The sequence below is a fragment of the Zootoca vivipara genome, chromosome Z1 (genome assembly GCF_965207765.1).
Source record: "Zootoca vivipara chromosome Z1, rZooViv2.hap1.1, whole genome shotgun sequence".
Taxonomy (NCBI): domain Eukaryota; kingdom Metazoa; phylum Chordata; class Lepidosauria; order Squamata; family Lacertidae; genus Zootoca; species Zootoca vivipara.
The window spans coordinates 37920895-37940240 of NC_142583.1; the positions used below are offsets into that span (position 1 = coordinate 37920895).

The 19346-nt window shown below is 40.9% G+C and overlaps 2 protein-coding genes across 6 annotated transcripts in view; one reads left to right on the top strand and one right to left on the bottom strand.

Annotated features, from left to right (window-relative positions):
* Window positions 1–2084, bottom strand: part of ARHGAP10 (Rho GTPase activating protein 10) — a 105219-nt gene extending 103135 nt beyond the window's left edge. For all 3 annotated transcript variants that reach the window (XR_015947722.1, XM_060278644.2, XM_060278647.2), the window contains exon 1: window positions 1174–2084. Coding sequence is in view for 2 of the 3 variants with exons in the window: in XM_060278644.2 (XP_060134627.2) it covers window positions 1174–1327 (154 nt within the window). In the remaining variant the exon portion in view is untranslated. The remainder of the gene's footprint in view (window positions 1–1173) is intronic.
* Window positions 1154–18598, top strand: PRMT9 (protein arginine methyltransferase 9). 3 transcript variants are annotated; one of them, XM_035114108.3, is made up of 14 exons: window positions 1154–1291; window positions 4116–4231; window positions 5530–5721; window positions 5903–6051; window positions 6862–7098; window positions 7445–7612; window positions 8662–8764; window positions 10385–10491; window positions 11538–11730; window positions 13484–13667; window positions 15062–15746; window positions 16343–16496; window positions 17247–17369; window positions 18053–18598. In XM_035114108.3, the coding sequence occupies exons 3-14, from the start codon at window positions 5536–5538 to the stop codon at window positions 18266–18268; spliced, it is 2505 nt and encodes an 834-aa protein (XP_034969999.1). In that variant the 5' UTR covers window positions 1154–1291; window positions 4116–4231; window positions 5530–5535; the 3' UTR covers window positions 18269–18598. The 3 variants fall into 3 exon arrangements, with proteins under 3 accessions (XP_034969999.1, XP_034969998.1, XP_088516385.1); XM_035114107.3 differs by lacking the exon at window positions 1154–1291 and adding an exon at window positions 3710–3847; XM_088660259.1 differs by lacking the exon at window positions 1154–1291 and adding an exon at window positions 3843–3979.
* The last annotated feature ends 748 nt before the right edge of the window (window positions 18599–19346 follow it).

A 19346-nucleotide genomic window follows, 5' to 3' on the forward strand; every position in this document is an offset into this window, starting at 1 on the left:
GAAAGCCAGAATTCTGGCCTAATGACTTACTGCAATTACATAAACTATTGAATTCCTCCGCAACATGACTGAGGTATATCATGTTCCCAGTTCTAGAGCATATTAATATCCATATGTGCTCATGCAGATAGATTTGTGAACAATGCAAACTAAATTCCAAAAAGTTACATTATCTGTATATGCCCCAAACTTTATTTAAATCACTAGTGCTTCATGGCTACTTGTGGCACAACAGAAGTACTCAAAAAATAAAACAAGCCACAAAACCCATAATGAAACCACATTTTGCATACATACCGTACTAGCCTTAGACTCTGCTTATTAGAGGTCTGAATGACAGCCAGGAACTGTGGTGGTTGTAGAAGTTTAATATTAGAAAGTCACTGGCTGTCCTTAAGCTCGCTTTATTTTTAAAAATCTAATATGTTTTTAATACTTCCTGTTCTAAAAGAAGGTAAGTTTGAAATATCATCTGCCAGAAGGCTAATAACTGATGTCATAGAAAAGCTTGATATACAGTCAACAGGAAGTCATTTATTTGTATGGGAATTCCTTCCAGTGTTTGTAAACCTTGTGTTTCATAATCCGGCTAGCATATGTGCTGTGTCAGATTTTTCTATTATTTATAATCACACAAGTAAATTCAGTTTGCATCCTGAAAGTTATGAGAACCTCTAAGGGGGAGGGGGTACTGTATACTTGTTTCTCCCAAGTATAGTGGACCTTTTGGCAGTTTTAGGTGTCAGGTATCAGAAAAGCCTGAAGTGTTTCATCATCGATCTGAAGAAGAGACAAGCTAGAGAAGTTTCCCCCTTGTCCTCAGACGGGCACGCCTCGGCAGCGTTTGCAGATGCTCCTTTTCGCATTTTCTGCAAGTCCGCCGCCCCAGAGCCAGGAAACCCGAAACCCTCTTGCAAGTTGCGCCGCTACCCGCCTTAGCCGCCCGAGGAACCAGATTCGGCGGAGCAGCAGCAGCCTCGGGAGGCGGCGGCAGCGCCCGCAGACCTTGTAGGGGCAAGGACAAGGAGAGGCGCCCGTCTCGCGGCATGCCGGAGAACGGACTTTGCAACTTCAAGCTGCCGGCGAGCCGCCCTTCGCCGAGCTGCTTCCATGCCGCCCCAACCAGCCCTTCTGCCCCCGCAGCCCGCGCTCGCCCAACTTCTCCCGACTCACTCTTGGTGGCGGCGATGAGGCTTTTGCCATCCTTGAGCAGCTCCTTGATGAACTTGTTAGTTTTCTCCAGCTCGGCTTCGTGGGCTCGGATCCTCTCGCGGAACCAGGGGCTGTCCAGGTAGCAGTCGCTGAACTCCAAGGGCTGCAGCCCCATGGCGGCGGCGGCGGCGGCGGCGGCGGCACCACTCCTCCTTGCAAATCCCTCTTCGCTAAGCACCACCCGCAAGCCGAGCCCCGGTCTTCTTTCTGCTCTCCGCGCAGCGCCTCCTCAGCAGGGCAAAGCAGCAGGCGGCAGAGCGGCGCAGCAGAGCCTCTCCCCGCGCAGCATGGGACCCGCGCGGCTCCGCGGCACCGGCAAAACGCGCCCCTGGGAAGAGCTAAGCGACGCGGGGAGGGGGGGGGAGGAGGAGGCCGCCGCCGTTCCGAGCGCCCGGGACTAGGATACGGCGCTAGCGGGGTTGCCAACGTAGCAGCTCCCTGAGGGGGGAAAGCAGCCTCTCGCCGCGGCCCGGTTGCGGCGGGAAAAAGAAAAACAAGTAGCTCCTTTCGGCATCCCAGCCCGCTCGGGCTAAAGAGGCGGCTCCACCCCAGCGTGGCCTCGGCGCCGCCTTTTCCACAGTCCTAAGCTCCCACCCAGCGCCGGCCTTCTCCTCCTCCACCTTCCTTTCTTCCCGCACGAGCTCCGGCCGTTTGCCTATCGGCTCCTCCCCTCACAGCTGCCCAGGGTCTTGCTTCTCTCACGCTCCTTTGCAGGCCCCTCTCGAAGCAGGGGCGGCTTCTCTCCTCAGGGCAGGAACTCGTGCCTTACAACCAACACGTTGTTTACTCTCGCCCTGTCCTGTGGATGCATTCAAATCTACTCTTATCCTCTCATTAAAGCCATCCCTTTACTTATTGTGGGGCGTTTTTAATCTTCATTTCAATAAAAGATTTCCCAGCGCAGGAAACAACTTATAATTTCTTATTGGTGAGGGTTCTGCCCACCTTTCCTGATTTAGCGCCTTTATACTCTGCTCCCAAATGTTACCTTAAAGGTCCCTTTCCGCTCTTAACAATTTTTGATTACTGAAGTGTGCATGCACATGAAAGCTCATACCTATGACAAACTTAGTTGGTTTCTAAGGTGCTACTGGAAGGATTTATTTATTTTCTGTTTCAACAATTTTTGAGAATTTGTTCCCAGTTGGGTGTCTAAAATTTACGGCTTCCAGTGAAGAGACAATTATGGAACTTCGGTCCACCATTCTGGCACTAGCAGCCAGCTACAAGGTGTTGGTGAAACTGGAACTGTTTCAGTGTATCTGAAGAAGTGTGCATGCACATGAAAGCTCATACCTGTGACAAACTTAGTTGGTCTCTAAGGTGCTAGTGGAAGGAATTTTTTTAAAAAAAAATTGTTTCGACTACGTGAGACCAACACCTCTACCTACCTGTAACCACAATAAGATACTCTGCCATATCAATACAGTATTGCCTTAAATAATGTGTCTAGTTAAGGGCGTGGTTCTTGGCTGTAATTGCTGGGATTCTTTTTGTTAAATGGATAAAAGGAATGTTGGAAGTCGGGCTTGCCTTAAATGAGCCAAGCTTCCTGATGGATGGGAGATAGTTCCATGGTTTTGAAACTAAAAGAAATAAAGTGTCTTGTTGCACCTTGAAGATTTGCAGATTTGTTTGTAGTATCAGCTTTCCTTGATGAGAGCCCAGTTCATCAGAAAGAGCCTAGTCTTGCGGTAAACTGTTGCTGCTAGTTCTCAATGGACGGTAGCAAACATTCAGGACTAGATGCCCCTCATTTATCCTGCATCCAGGCCACAGATTCATTTAAAGTACCAACACCTCCTAGGAGCAACCTTATCTAAAATCTACCTTCTTGTTTTCCCCAGCTAAAAGTTGCACAATTTTTCGTTCTGTTTGGGAAATGGTTTGAGGTGTTCACTATCTTGCATTTTGTGAAATAGGGCTGAGCTAATACGTTTCCATTAACTGACCACCTTTCTCTCCTCTCCCTTTTTTGGCTCCCTGCCAGAAGAAAAAAAGATGTGCCTGATGTAAAAGCCCTATCTGCTGCTTGCAAACATTTTGTAAAACGCTGCATCCATTCCATTTAAAATCCGTCCCGAATTGCTTTTCTGATCACACCCACTAACATACTTTCTCGCTCCCTTTTTGTTACCATCTATTCCCACCTTAAATAAAAGTTCTGCTGGACTTATAAATTCGTTTCCTTCATGAAGCTTTAGGTGGACCTATTAAAAACTATAGCGCTATTGTTTCTTTCGCCCCCACCCCCCGCTTCCTACCTATTGTTTTGTTTTTGTTTAAGCAACTCATGAAGTTGAAGTACTGTACAGCAGCCTCTTCCCCTCCTTTTTACTCATGCGCAAACCGTATTGTAAGCAGGCGGTGTATTTTGCGCATGTGTAAAATACTACTACTCTCGTTTGCACAATCTCGGCGGAGAGGTTTCCAGGTCAGCAGACGGCTCTGGAAACTCGTCGCTATCGGTGCTAATCCCGTGTGTGCCGCGGAGCCCTGACCCCGTTTATTTTTCTCGCGATACTTCCATCGCCCTACTCTAAGATGGCGTCCCTAGGCTTCCGCCGGAGCTTGTGAGAGTTTGCCTGGAGTTGTCCGGGCTGGTAGTCCCAGATCGGCCGGATGGATTGCCGAGGTGACTGACTCGCCATTCTTTCTGGCTGGCCGTCCCTGTTTGTCTCGGCCTCACCCGGTTCGCTTTGCACGCACCGTGAACATGCTCAACGGCGTCTCTTCCCACGCCGCATCCATCCCGACGTTCTGCCAAGTGCGCTGAACGGGGTGGCGCATCTCCGCCTGCCCTGGGCCCTCATTATTGTCCTAAGACCTAAGCAATTGGGAAGCTGGGTGACGAATAAAATAGGTCCAAAATCTTTTAACATCGAAATGTCTTGTGTTTTTAGAGGAAATGCCTGGTTTGCTTGCCTGGATGGCGTGCAGCAGTGGTTACCATACGGCGTGATCCACTCATGTTTACTCAGAAGTAAAGCCCATTCATTCCAATAGGACTTACTCCCAAGTAAGTGTGCCTATTAATGTAAAGCAAGATTGCAGTTGCTTTTTGTTGGATAGTTTTTGTTGGCTCCTTCCTGCACTAGTTCCATTACAGCTTTGATTCTCCTCCACTCCCCTTTGTCCTCACTCCACAGTGAATAGGAATATATCCCCCTATATACCGGTATGTCCCTTTGTATGGAAGGAATAGATTCACCAACCTCTCACATACTAATGTCATATTTTGTTAAAGACAAGCTGCATGTGTACAATTGTTTATGCCTGCCCATTTCCCTTCACTGTTACCATGATCTGTTTGGTTTACCCTAATTAGTTAAAATATTACTGCATAGCTGCCAAGTTATCCCTTTTTTAAAGGGAAATTCCATTATGCTGAATAGGTTTCCTCACGAGAAAAGGGAAAACTTGGCAGCTATGATTACTGTTACTGCCTTCGTACTCTTTTAGTGTTTTTTTTTAAGTTGAGTGAAATTCCTCCAGCATATGTTAATGTTCACCTCTGTTCTTAGAATGAATTTGTCAATGACATGGGCATCTGCATTACAAAATGTTTTAATAACACATGATATATTAAATTCTCATTAACAAACTCCTATGACCAGTAATAGTCACTAGGGCACAGAATAAATGAGCCCTGCCTGATCATGTCTCATTATAAAGATGTTATCCAGGCCCCTTGATAATATGTATATTTTGGAATCGCGCGCAACATTCAATTATCTATAATAAGTTGTTTTTAAAGTACAGCTTCCCATGTTTGCTTCCAGCAGGATCACAAGGAACAGAACTAAAATAAAACCAACAACATTAACCATGTGGTACTGAACACTGTTCCTAGCTTTAACTGACAGATCAGGATCTGCAATTTTGTCATTGTCTGGCATAGCATGGGTCCCATCATACTTATATATATGGTAAATAAAATAAAATTAAGTAGTGGGTCCCATAATTTATATTTGGGCTAAAGGTGGGTTCCAGGTTAGAAAAGAGTGAATATCGATGTCCTAATCTGCAGTTTGTGTTGCACTCACAACAACAATCACACGGTGTCCTCTACTCCCACACTTGGGAACCAGCATGCATCCAATTTGCAAAATGCTGCAAATGAATCTATAGGTGCTGCATTCATAAGCGCTTTGCTGGAACTCTAACATGAAAAATAGTAAGTGCATTTGCAAGAAATGTCTCTTGCTATGTTAAAGCACTTTCACTTTGGGGCTGTAATGAGTGCAAAAATGTTGATGCAAACATTTTGTTTGCAACCTTTTGTAACACTGCAATAAATGTTTTTTGTTTTGGCAGTTCAGAATGCCTAACTCTAAAAGGAGATCTCGGCATAGGCGCAATGTTGGTCAGGAAGCTGGGAGGCGTGAATTAGTGTCTAGATCCTTGCAAAGTGCTCAACACTGTCTGGAAAATCAGGACTTTGGAACTGCATATGCCCACTATCTCTTGGTATTGAATCTAGCTCCTGAGCTTAAAAATGATGTCAAGGTAAGCAGTTGTTCTTTGTACAGTCATTCTCTCTGGCAAACAGGTTTATTTGTGTACAAGTTTGGAGACAGAAAATAACATGCAAATAGGCCACTGCATGCAATATATCTATTTACCAATAAAAACATTTTATTAGGGTGAATAAATTATTTGTTGCAACTAAACTATCACTTTCCTTTAGGAAACATTTCAGTATACCCTTTGTAAATGGGCAGAAGAGCTGAATTCTCTCACACGATTTCAAGATTTATTTGATTGCTATGAGCATGCCCTGGAATTATTTCCTAATGATGAAGTTATATGTAACAGCATGGGGGAACATCTCTTCAGGTTTGTAGTTGCCCTAGGTTGTGTTGTATTTTGACTAAGAATTCTAGAATAGTGCTTCTTAAATTTTCATTAATCTCACACATTCCATTAAATAATGAATCCTAAATGCACAGGTACTGTATCCAGCAGTGTTGTGATTACTTCTTAGTGTAGGGCTCAGAAGGGAAAAGTCTTGCCCAACTAAGATGTGCAATACTAATACTAAAACTAATACTTTTCGTGTCCACAGTACTGTTTAATGTACAATGTGCTTTATTTTTGGTCTGACAGACCTCCAAACAGCATATAGTTAAACTATTTAATTCACTTCCACAATATGAGTAATGGTTGCCAACTTGGAGAGTTTGAAAAAAGGAGATAAGGCAAATTATTGGCTACTAGTCATGATGGCTGTGTACTGCGTCCAGAATCAGAGGCATAATGCCTCTGAATATAAATTGCTGGGAAACATGAGTGGGAGAGTGTTGCACTTTGGTCCTCCTTCCAGGTTTCCCATATGCATCTGATTGGGCACTTTGAGAATGATGCTGGACTACATAGACCTTTGGTCTGATCCATCATGATTTTTGTTATGTTCTTATGATTTGGTCACAGCACATCTTAGTGTTAAGTGGATTAGTAGTTTGACAAGTTGCAGTAGGTGCCCTTTTCTTTTACACAATGCAGTCCAGATTTGTGCTCTTTGCAGTCCTTGGCGACGTGTTCTCAAAATGTAACTGTAGATTTTTGTACATACCGGTATAATATTTATGGTTGAACGATCTGTTTGCTAGTTTAAGCTTTATTTTGATTGTGTCACTTTCTTCACAGAATGGGCTTTAGGGATGAAGCAGCTGCATATTTCCATAAAGCTGTGAAGCTAAACCCTGACTTTCCAGATGCAAAAGAGAATTTTTATCGTGTTGCCAACTGGGTGGTAGAACGATGGCACTTCATCATGCTTAATGACGCCAATAGGAATTTGCTGTATCAAAAAGCAATTGAAAAGGCTGTCTGTTCAGGGTGCAGAAGTGTTCTTGACATTGGAACAGGAACAGGAATTCTCAGGTTTGTTGTGAATTCAGTTAATGTAAATGTGTTGATATTTTTTTCTGAATATTGTGAAACAAGACAATAAATTTGCTTTGCTAGGGGTTTTTCTGTGTTTTGTGTTAACTTATTTAATGTTCTCTTCTAAATTGAAATTGAAAGTGCCCTGTAATTACTATGTAACAAAGGGTGGTCTGAAAGGTTAAATAAATTAAAAGTCTCCTCGGTCCCAATTTGATACAGAGGGCCCATTTAAGGTTATTAAAATATTTTCGTTAATATTTGATTTGAAAAATGTTATATTAATATTTTGTCTAAACAAGACTCTCTGATGATTTCTGTTGAATGTCCTCTAATGTTTCAGCATGTTTGCCAAAAAGGCTGGCGCACCTTCCGTCTATGCGTGTGAGTTATCGAAGACCATGTATGAATTGGCTTGTGAAGTGCTAGGTGCAAACAATTTGGATGGAGAAATCAAACTACTTCACATGAAATCCCTTGATATAGAAATCCCAAAGCACATACCTGAAAGGTTACTCTTATATTTTGTTGTGACATCTTACTTATTTTTCTAACAGAATTGACAATTTGCACTAACAAATTGTAATCTTGTCTTATTGTAATCTTGTCTTATTTCTAACAGAATTGACCTCCCACACTGCGGGCGCTAAACATTTTATTTTTTTATCTTCACTGCATATTTCTTTCATCTTTAAGCCATCCAAATAAGCTTCCATTAAACAGTGTGCAGCTGAAATCATTTATAAACTGTTCCTTTATTTTTCCTATATACTGTTCCTTATTTATTTCCTGAATAACTCGGAACATCTGTCCAGAATGTTTTTATTTTATTTTAGAAGGGCAAAACCTTCTTCAGAATTAATTTCAGTAAATACCTTACGATCTAGGGGAAAAAAACTTTGCCAGCCTGGTAGTCTCCACATGCTTTGAATTGCAATTCCCTTTAGCCCAAGCCAGCATGGCTATGCCAGCTATAGCAGATTGGAGCGGTAGTCTAAAGCATCTGCAGGCATCACACTTGCAATGGCTACTCTAGCACAGCTAACAGTGGTGGCAAAGCATAGAATCATATGCTGCATCCCCAGGACCAACCGAAATGTCATCCCCTTGCTCTGGAAGCTGGTCCTACTTCCTTTATCAAAGACAGTAGCTGAACAGAAATGCCTACAAGGGGCTTTTCCAGAACTGAGGTGTAATGGGGAGATAGTTCCCTATGGCCTGCAGTGCAACATTCCAAATAACTGTGGACACACTATTCTTTGCCATTCCATTTCCCCCCCTCACATACCCCCCCAACTTGATAATAAACTTTTCTGGTATATTAGAATAACTAAGAACTGTGAAAGGTAGTTTTAGGGCTAAGGGGTCAGAAAGGATGCTGGCTTATCTTAAGCAGAGGCCAAAAGCCAAGAATAAAATTTGATTACTCAACACACGAATAGACTACTGATTTCAAGTTAGTAGATTTTAAGTCCTGCTTCAGGTTTTATAATTTTCTTTCATTGCTGATCATACTGGCTCTGAACTTCTGCTTTCTTTTCATAACTGTATATTTAATAGAGTTTCCCTGGTTGTCACTGAAACGGTAGATTCTGGTTTATTTGGAGAAGGGATTGTGGAAAGCTTGATCCATGCTTGGGAGCATTTGCTTTTACCACCAAAGGCAAGTATCTATGGGTGTCTTAAGGCCTGATCCACTGTAAAAATGATTTTGCATTATGACTGCTACGAATAGCAATGAGTTCAAGGCTCTGCAGCGTTGCAGTAATGTTTTAACATTTTTCTTTTATTAGTTCCCATAAACAGCGAACTTGAAACGTGAAATGTAAACATTACTTACACAGGTCTTCCAAATCGCATAAGAAAGTTTGCTTGCCAGCACTGCAGCTCCCTAGGGTCCAGTAGTGCACATGGGAAAGAACATTTAAGTGTCCTCACAGTTAAGTGGACCCTTAAGGCTGGGAAAGTCAATTGCGGTAGACTGTACCATTCTTTTCAGTCCGGAGCGAGAGATTAGACAAGTGTGTGAGAGAGTTTTTTAAGAAGTACCAACCTCAGGCCAACTCTATATATAGAACATGTTTTAAAGTATGAAATATTGGGATGGATTCAACTAACCCATTCAGCTAGTGGAAGCCAATGCAAGGACTCCCGCTAGCGCTGTGGGGCTTTTCCCTTCTCCTCCTGGCGCTGCCCATCCCCCACCTCTCCCATATTCACTATGGAGGGTCAGGAGAACCCCCAAAACAGTGCACAGGGAGAGGAGATGGGAAATGGTTCCATCAGGCAAGCAGAAATGCTTGCACTAACGAATCAGTCTCCTTAGCACTACATTGAATTCCACACATTTAATGTAATGGGAGGAAAATGCCATGACTTAAGAGTGCGCAGCTGGTGCAAAATAAAAATGAATTGTATCCACAATGTAATTTTTTGAATGTGTCTTGAAGTTCTAGATTCAAAACCAACGATGGCATGTTTCTTACCCCTCCGTTCATAGTACTGGTTACTGTATTATTATTATTTTTAAAAAGAAAGATTTCCCCTTCTCATAGTGATTAATTCCTTACCTCAAAAAACCCATTAAGGGTCTTCCATTGTAGGAATTTCTGAGATGATGTTACATATTGCAACAGTTAGAAGACGAAATAGTTACAGTTGTGGAAGATTATTCTTCAATAAATATAATAAATGGCTGAAATGTTTTCTCCTTTAGACAACCGATATATTGTTTCTGATATCACTAGTGCTGAAAGTTGTCTAACATGCTTTTCAAATAGCCATGTGTGTTATACCATAATATCTTTATTTTTAATTCAAGTCAAAATGTGTTCTAGACTGAGGGTTGGCTTGGCAACAATCTCTCATTTTGCACAGTGACTAAAGCAGATTGAAAAACAATCAAGACAGACATTTTTTCCACTCAGCCGAAATCCAAATATTTATACTTAACTTGACCCAGCCAAGCCCTAACTTAATCTGTGTACAGTGACTGAACAGTTTATATTAATTTTGTGCTTTAATTGTATGTTAATCTATTTTAGCTTAATGTTTATGTTAATCTTAATTGTATGTTAATCTATTTTAGCTTAATGTTAATTTTAACAGTTTTAAGTGTTTTTAATGTTTTTAAACTTTTTTATTGTTAACCACTTAGATATTGTACAATTAAGCAGTATATAAATTCAAAGATAATGGAATAAGATTTTTGTGACTACTAGTCTTCTTGTATAGTTTTGTAACTTTATCCTTTTATCTATCTATCTATCTATTTATCAATCAGCCCAATGATGGCACAGTTAACGCTGAAAACTATGGTAAAGTTATACCAGCAGGAGCTATTGTGTGGGGCATGGCAGTGGAATGCGGAGAGATACGCAGACATCATAGGTATGTTTGTGCTGCTGATATACATTGGGAAAGCATGTTTAAACTTGGACAGGGAAGAGGAAATGTCTCCCTTTTAAAGATAAGATTTTTATTTTGCTCATCCTGCTTGTTAGGTTGGATTCCACATAAGTGGAACTAACAATAACTTTCAGTTTTCTGCACTGAAATTCAGAAAACTCAAATCAGCCTTTTGGCAAAACGAAGCTCATCCCACATGGAAGATGTCAACCCATATTCAATTTGGTCATCTATTTCCACTTATGTTCTGTTCTTATAGAAACCTCTCTTCATGTGCAAGAGCCCAACATAATTTTTAAGGAAGAGAGTAAAACTTTCAGGGTATAAATACTAGAATGTGGGAAGGCTGTTAGATTAATACAATTTATTCTATGCTGTTAATTTAATTGACTGTGTTTTTACATTGTATGTTATTAACAAAAACAACCCTGCCCTTCTTATGTTTGAAAAGAAAGGGATATACATTTTAAAACAGAACACAATCATTATGTATGTCTTTAAGCTCAGCAAATCTTTTTTGTGAGCCTCTACTTAATGTGCCAAGAACCAATGCTGAGTTCAACACATTCAAAATGTTGGTGATGACCTTTAAAGCCCTAAACGGCCTCGGTCCAGTATACCTGAAGGAGCATCTCCACCCCCATCATTCAGCCCAGACACTGAGATCCAGCGCCGAGGGCCTTCTGGCAGTTCCCTCATTGTGAGAAGTGAGGTTACAGGGAACCAGACAGAGGGCCTTCTCTGTAGTGGAACGCCCTGTGGAACGCCCTCCCAGCAGATGTCAAGGAAATAAGCAGCTATCCTATTTTTAAAAGACATCTGAAGACAGCCCTGTTTAGGGAAGTTTTTAATATTTAATACTGTATTGTTTTTAACACTCAATTGGGAGCTGCCCAGAGTGGCTGGGGAAACAGCCAGTTGGGCGGGGTATAAATAATAAATTATTATTATTATTATTATTATTATTCATGAATTGCATGATTTTGTCTTGTCAAACCTAATTTCTGTCTGTTCCTTTGTTTTCTCAGGGTGGGTGCAAAAGAAATTGCTAGTGTGTGCTTGCCAGAAACATTGGACTTCCACAGTCCAGTGTACGCTTCCATAAACTCGGATGAAAGTCTTGAACCTTACACCACTGAAAAACTCAGCAGAGTTCCTGGTGGCTATACGGCCCTCACAGAACACTTCCAAATTTTGACAGCCAACTTTAACAACCTGCAGGTAACTTTTGGATCACATGGTGAATGAAACGTTTATCAATTGCAAAAGGATTAATGCAGAGGTAAAAGAGAGATTCATCTGGATTTTATTCTGTATGGTGAGATGTAGGTGCACAGAAGACAAAAAGATGACTGAGGATATTCTGCAACCCCAGAGTGGGATTAAGAAAGGACAGAAAGATGAGACCTGAATGGGGAGCCTGTAGCCCTTAAGATGTAGTTGAACTTCCATAAGCCCCATCTAGCAGAGCCATTGGTCATGGGTGTTAAGAGTTGTAGTATAGCGACATCTGAAAGGCAATAGGTTTCCCATCAGTGGATTAGGAAGACAGCTTTGCCATACAGTTCTATAAACTATTTCTTTTAGGAGCAGTCAGCATTGGCTATTGCAAGCAGCTATAGTCATTCTAGATAGGCTCTGAGCTAGTACCAGTAAAGCCTGAGAGGGTAATGTGTTTCGTCGGTCATACAAGCATGCCTCTTTGCTTTTTGACCCATGGGAAAATGTTTGCAAGCAAGATCTTAAAATACACCCCCTTGTATACAGGCAATTATTGCCATGCTCTGAATCAATGTTTTCACCTTCACTTTATCTGGCATCTGAGATTAATAGCCCGAGTACAGCAAAGCACTTAGCTGCACTTTAATAGAAACTATATTAAACTCTATTAAAGCTGCACTTTAATAGAAACTATAATGCAGTGATCTGTGTTATGTTCCATCAAGATTTAAATACTTAATATTATATGTTTAATTTTTTAATACTTCTGGGCAAAACTGTTATATGCTGAGCTTGAGCTGCCATTGAATCCTAAAAGATGAGTGCCGTGCAAAGGAGAAGCAGATAAAGAGTAAAAAGGCTATCTTGGGCAATGTAAGAAAAGGGTGGGTACCAGGGAGGACTCCATTGTTGAACAATGAAACTTTACTCTGGACTTCATCAGTGTTCTCTACTTGACATCTGCATATAAATTTGCTATTAATTGGTGGTGGTGAAAAACCCCCACCCTTTGAAAATAAAGAATTTTTTTTAAAAAAAAAATCTCAAGAGTAGTTTATGTAAGAAAGGAAAGTTTTGGAGCATGACATTATGTTTTGGTTTTCCTTACTCCTTGCAACCCAGTTATGACTAGTATTTGTCTGGGCTCAGCAGGCTCTGATTCTTCTGGAAAGAAAGGCATCCCCATTTAGTGAGATTTCCATATTGGGTCCTAAAATATGTAATCATAATATATCTACTGCCAAATTTTAGGGATACTGTACAATAATTATTATTACTTTTATATTTTTCTTTCACTCAAAGAAGACTGTTATTTTTAGCTACCATTTTCTTAAAACCATTTACATTCTGTATATTTTTAGATTTAAGATGGATTATAAGGCAGATAGGAAGACAATTGTAGGTGCTCAGCCAGCAGTGGGGACTTGACTGAAGAGCAAGATGTGATGATGCCCGTCAATTTGGATGGCTTTAAAAAAAGGATCAATCAAATTCATGGCCATCAATGGCTAATAAACATTATGGCTATATATTGCATCCAATATTAGAGGCAGTGTGCTAGGAAACTTCAGTAGGAAAGTGCTGTTATGCCCTCCTTGACCTGCTTCAGAGATCTGGTTGGCCATTGGGGAACAGAATGCTGGATTAGATAAGTTTTTAGTGTTATTCACCAGGGATCTTATGTTCCTATTCAGAAGGGCTCTTCTAATGCTCTCCAACATATTTTGCTTCTTTTTTTACCATTCTTGGTTAGGAGCTGAAAAGCTTTGCAACCCGTAAGCCATCCAAGATCAACATGCCTGTTATTAAAGCAGGAATACTAGATGCCATTGTGGTCTGGTTTACATTACAGCTTGATGATGAGCACACACTCTCTACAAGTCCAAGTGAGGACACCTGTTGGGAACAAGCAGTGTACCCTGTACAAGGCCTCCTTGGTATGTCTTTGGGGTTTTATTTTTATGGTAACATTAAAATGCATTTTCTTTCTAGGATATGTGTCTGGGTTGTTTTCTACGTTTGAGATGAGAGGCGGGATTTCTAATAAGCAAAGACAGTTACTTTTCTTCATTGTTTGCAGGTAGCATTCTTAGGAACTATTTATCATATTGAGAAAAGTGAAGGTCCTCAACACTAAAAGCCTATACTTTATGGAAATGTCATTTCAGTATATCAGGTGGGGAACAGAATTCCATTGGAATCCTTACCTTCCTGCACAGGCCACTTTGATGGGTGGGTGTTAAGTGCCTGGTGTCAAGGGGCAATGTCAAAGGGGCTTGCTGTAACAGCCAATCAACTGCACCTTGAAGCTAGTTTGCAGAAGGATTCAAATTGTGCCAGCAAATAGGCATCTTCCCTCTGCTTGTGAGGCAGTCTCTTGTGCAGCTGATCTCAACGAGCCCCACATTAAACAAGTGGAAGCACACTTTAAATTGCATTACATGATTAATAAATCAGTCAGATTTACTTGAATGAAATCCTTAAATAGAAATGCCAACCGAGACAATACCAGCCATGCATCATTAGGATTCCCAAACAAAAAAGGCTTAGCAGAGTAAGTTGAAGGCAAGGACTAGTAAAATTTGGCTGCTGGGAGGAGGAATTAGGAGTAAGTGGAGTTGTAAATACGGAGCTGTAAAGTAAAGTTCCTATATTTTCACAGTTTAAAACAAATGCTTACTTAAAGTTAATCCCACCTAGTTCAGCGGCATTTCAGGAAGTACTTCTACTGACCTCAGTGGGAAATGCTTAGGAATATATGGTTAATTTCCAGTTTAATTTCTAATATCTATATCTTCAACTATTTCAGCCTAAAGTCTTTGGAATTTTGACAGACAAGATATTTGTATTTTAAAGTTTATCTCTGCATTCATCAGGGCAAGTGTGTGCTAATCATTACTCTGGACACAGGACAGGGGACAAAATTGTGAAGTTTTACAGGATCAGCTTGGCTAAGCAGTTAATCCATGTTCCTGTTGATACCCACTTTCCCCACCATCACCTCCTTTTTAACATTTTCTCATATTTCCTTTCTATCACGCATCACTGACAGATAGTTTGAGTCATTTTTAAATAGAAACTTTGTTTTTACAATGTAAGCCGCTAACATTGATAAATTTGTGGAAAGCTGCAGTCAGTTGCGCTCTGCACTAAGACAACCACTGGGCCTCTTTTGCCTCCACTCTAATGAAATCTGCTTGGCGCGTGTTGCAGCAGCAGAGGCTGATCAGAGGAGCTGTTAAAGTAGTACACGTTTTAGGAAGAAGACTGGAACAGTAGCAAAGGCACAGTAAATAATGTATTTCATTCTTCATCCTTGTGCAATTTGAAGATTACTCTCTGAGATCTGGGGACTCGGTTGCAATGGAAATATCATGCCAGGACTGCTATCTAAGGATCCAGAAGATTTCTCTTGTGACCTCAGAATACGGAATGGATGTGGAAAGAAATTTCAAGGAGAAGAATAGTGAGGCTGAGCTCTGCAGTGCTCTGGCCAGCCTTCAAACAACAAATGCATTGGGACAAGAATGCATGCTGGAATCTACTGAGATTGCTTTACTGAACAATAGGAGATACCACGAATGTTTTAAAGCTGCAATAGGCAAAGTGCTGTCATCCTTAAGCCTCCGTGAGCACTCCATGGATGTGGACAGCCACAGTAATGAACTGAATCTTGGAAAGAACCAAAGCAATAACTCGGTGACTCCTGATCCTTTGTATGTGTTGGATGTATCAGAGGGCTTTTCAATTTTGCCAGTAATTGCAGGCAAATTTGGGCCAGTTAAGGCCTACAGCTCTGTTGAAAAAGACCACCACCAAGTAGCTCTCAGCCTGATTTCAGAAGCTAATAAATTTCCTAAGGAAACTTTAGAGTTTTGGCTCAACCACCTACAGGATGAAAACATGGTATTACAGAGACCAAAATCTGACAAGTTGTGGAGTATTATAATTTTGGATGTCATAGAGACTTCAGGTCTAATTCAGCAGGATGTGATGGAAAAGGCTGCAATATCCAGGTATTGTATGACATGAAATTTTCCTGGACTATATTTTACTGTTATATTCATGCATAAAACCTTAGCCAACGTTGTTCCTAACAAATGTAATACAATTTGGAATGATCCTTAGCCAAAAGACTCTTGGAAAACAGTTTGTTCTCCATTGAATCCATATGTGGTCAGAACTTTTCAAATTAACGAGGCTGTTGTAGCTTTATGGGTCATAGCAATGTAGTTTCGTGTAAGACTGAGAATAAACCTATTTAAAATTAGGCTTATAAAATTAAAAGAAGATGGAGTTGGCTCTTACTGTTTGGTCATGCTTCTTTGCAAAAAACAAAAACAAACACACCAAAGTATTTTAAACAGAATAGGTCTAAATCTTGATTTGTTGCAGGAAGCCTGAGGACAGTGTGGAGGGAATAGTTGTGAACAGTGCTTTTTTCTGGGAGGATGCAGGGGTACACATACCCCTAAACATTTTGTGAATCTAAGTTTGGCCTCATTGAGGGGCAGTATTTCAATATGAGTAGGAAAGTGAGATTACCCCTAAACATTTTTTTAGAAAAAAAAGCACTGGCTGTGAATGTTAACACTTTATATTTTTTGTATAGATGTTTGCTTCATTCCGGAGGGAAGATATTCCCACAGCATGTGAAGATGTATGGAATGCTTGTGGAATCTAGGTCATTGCTACTTGAGACCACAGTTCAAGGGACAGATCCCACCCTTGGTTTCAACATTGCACCTTTTATCAACCAGTTTAAGGTTTGAAATGTGTTACATTCACCTATATCCAGTTTAGCATGCTGTCTCAAAGATTAGGGTGCCAGAAAAAAGCTTCAATGTTTTATTAAGGCCACAATCCAGAGAATAGCAGCTTCAACCCTGTATGCCCAGGGGAAGGCCTTTCCCTTCTCTTAAAAAAATGGAGGTTTGTAGTGTGACACGGTGAACTGCTGATCAAAGAAAAACATCCGTCTCACTGGATATGCAGCTGCAAAATCTTCATGAAAGCCTAATTAATTTCTTCATGTAATGTTTTGCAAGTAGTTTTCACTATTTTACAGTAACAATAAGGACATCTGATTTAAGACTTGGAAGAACCAGCATTTATTGAAAGCATGGGAAATTCTGTTCATTCCAAATAGTTTGGTGTAGAGCAGGCATCCCCAAACTGCGGCCCTCCAGATGTTTTGAACTACAATTCCCATCATCCCTGACCACTGGTCCTGTTAGCTAGGGATCATGGGAGTTGTAGGCCAAAACATCTGGAGGGCCGCAGTTTGGGGGTGCCTGGTGTAGAGCAAAACTGATGACCAACACTTGCAAGGAATATGTTAAGAAAGTAGGGCTACTTGAACTATCCTGATGCTGTGTGATGCCTAAAGTGGGACAAGAAAAAGAAATATATGCCCTGGTGACAGAACTGGTCACTTGCCAAAGGCACACCACAGCTTTTTGAAAAGCCATCACAATGATACAATTAATCTCAAAACATTGTATATTCCATTTCAGGTGCCTGTCCGTGTTTTTTTGGATATGTCCACACTTCCACACACACCTTTGAGCAAATCAGTGGAACTTCTGCGAATGGATCTAATGAATCCATACTTGAATTGCTCTAGTAGAGAAGTTAAGGTAAATCTGGGAGATGGTAGATATTGCATGCTTTAGTTTAATTACGCTGTCATTCTTGAGTATCAATGTTGCATTTATGGAATTGCACAGGTATCTGACATGTTCTGTGCTTGATACTTTGGTACTAGTACTTCACTAAAACATTCACCCCTTTTAAAGCAGAAAATCACATTAGAGGAAGAAATCATACCATTTCTATTCTATTCTTGCTCATTTGGTTCTGACTTGTGTGGAGTTTACTGCCTGCAGTCAGAATTAAGTCTCATTGCATGCTAGCAAATGAACATGGGCCATTCACCTTCTCAGGAGAAATTATGGTGGGGCAGTGTTTCTGAAACATAGAGATACACTGGGATTGTACTATGCAGAGAGAGATAACATTTTGTCCTCCACCTTCCATCACTCCTAGACAATATGGGCATTAGTCAAGGATGGGGGTAGTCATTCAAAACATATTGGAAGCACCACAGCGGCTAACCCTATCTTCCGTAGCCCTCTCGCAAAACCGATATACAAAATCACTGAAGATAAACTCTTGGGTGTCTGAAAAAGCAAGATGCAAATTGGCAATAGAAAAATCTTCCTCCAGCAAGCTTGAATTTAAAGAATACAAATTTGTTGTTGTTGTATTGGGGAGGGGGGTGTTGAATGCTATATAGTAACATAAAATCTTACTTTTGTAGGTTGAAGTTTGTAAAGCAGGTCACGTGACCGGTATTCCATTTTGGTATCATGTTTATCTCGATGAAGACACGGTTTTAGATACATCAAGCAAGTCATCCCACTGGAAACAAGCTGCTATTGTGTTAGATAAGCCCATTCAAGTTCAAGCAGGAGATGAACTTGTGCTCAGCGTTCAGTATCGAAACAGTAACGTTAGCATTACTGTAAAACAGTGAACTGCCATCAGCTACAGTGTTTTTACTGTTTTAAAAAGCCTACAGTAGCTTAGTTATTTATACTTAAATTAATCATGTCTTAGACTTAGGGTCACACTTTTGAGTCTACTTGACGGTCTAAACATCGATTGAACTATTGTGAAATTCAGCACGACTTGTTTAGCAATAAAGCCATGGACCATAAAGAATGGAGAAAGCTTGCATTTCTGCCTAGAAGTCTGTGTAAGATGTCTACAATGCTGAATAACTTAATATTTGTATTCTTACTTGCCTTTTGGAGAACTATATGAATTTCAGTATAAAAAAATTAAATGGAATGGACTGCCACAACATGCCTGTTCACATCTCACTTTGAAGGTTAATAGAGGAAAAATGAATTTGCTGGGCAGCAACAGTGTTGTACAGATTGACTACTCATACACTTCCCTGGAAAAACATTCTCCAGTTTCTTGAGAGGTGGTAGTGGTGAGAACCCTTTTGTTATAAATGCCTAATCATGTATTACAACATGCTAAACATTTTTTGTGAAAACTAGCAGATAACAGATCTAGAAACACTAGTTTCAGAAAGGATGAAAAATCCCTAATGGGTAAGAGAAATATTTTAGGTCTGGTTTGGTGGTATCTAATTGTGATTAGACCCAGGTGGCGCTGTGGTTAAACCACTGAGCCCTAGGGCTTGCTGATCAGAAGGTCGGCGGTTCGAATCCCTGTGACGGGGTGAGCTCCCGTTGCTTGGTCCCAGCTCCTGCCAACCTAGCAGTTCGAAAGCACGTCAAAATGCAAGTAGATAAATAGGAACCGCTACAGCGGGAAGGTAAACGGCGTTTCCATGTGCTGCTCTGGTTTGCCAGAAGCGGCTTAGTCATGCTGGCCACATGACCTGGAAGCTGTACGCCGGCTCCCTCGGCCAATAATGTGAGATGAGTGCGCAACCCCAGAGTCGGTCACGACTGGACCTAATGGTCAGGGGTCCCTTTACCTTTACCTTTTATTGTGATCTAGAAGACAAACAGCTTTTTTTAAATCATGGGATGTAGTTCTGTTTCTGCATGTAAAATACCATAGTCACACAGATG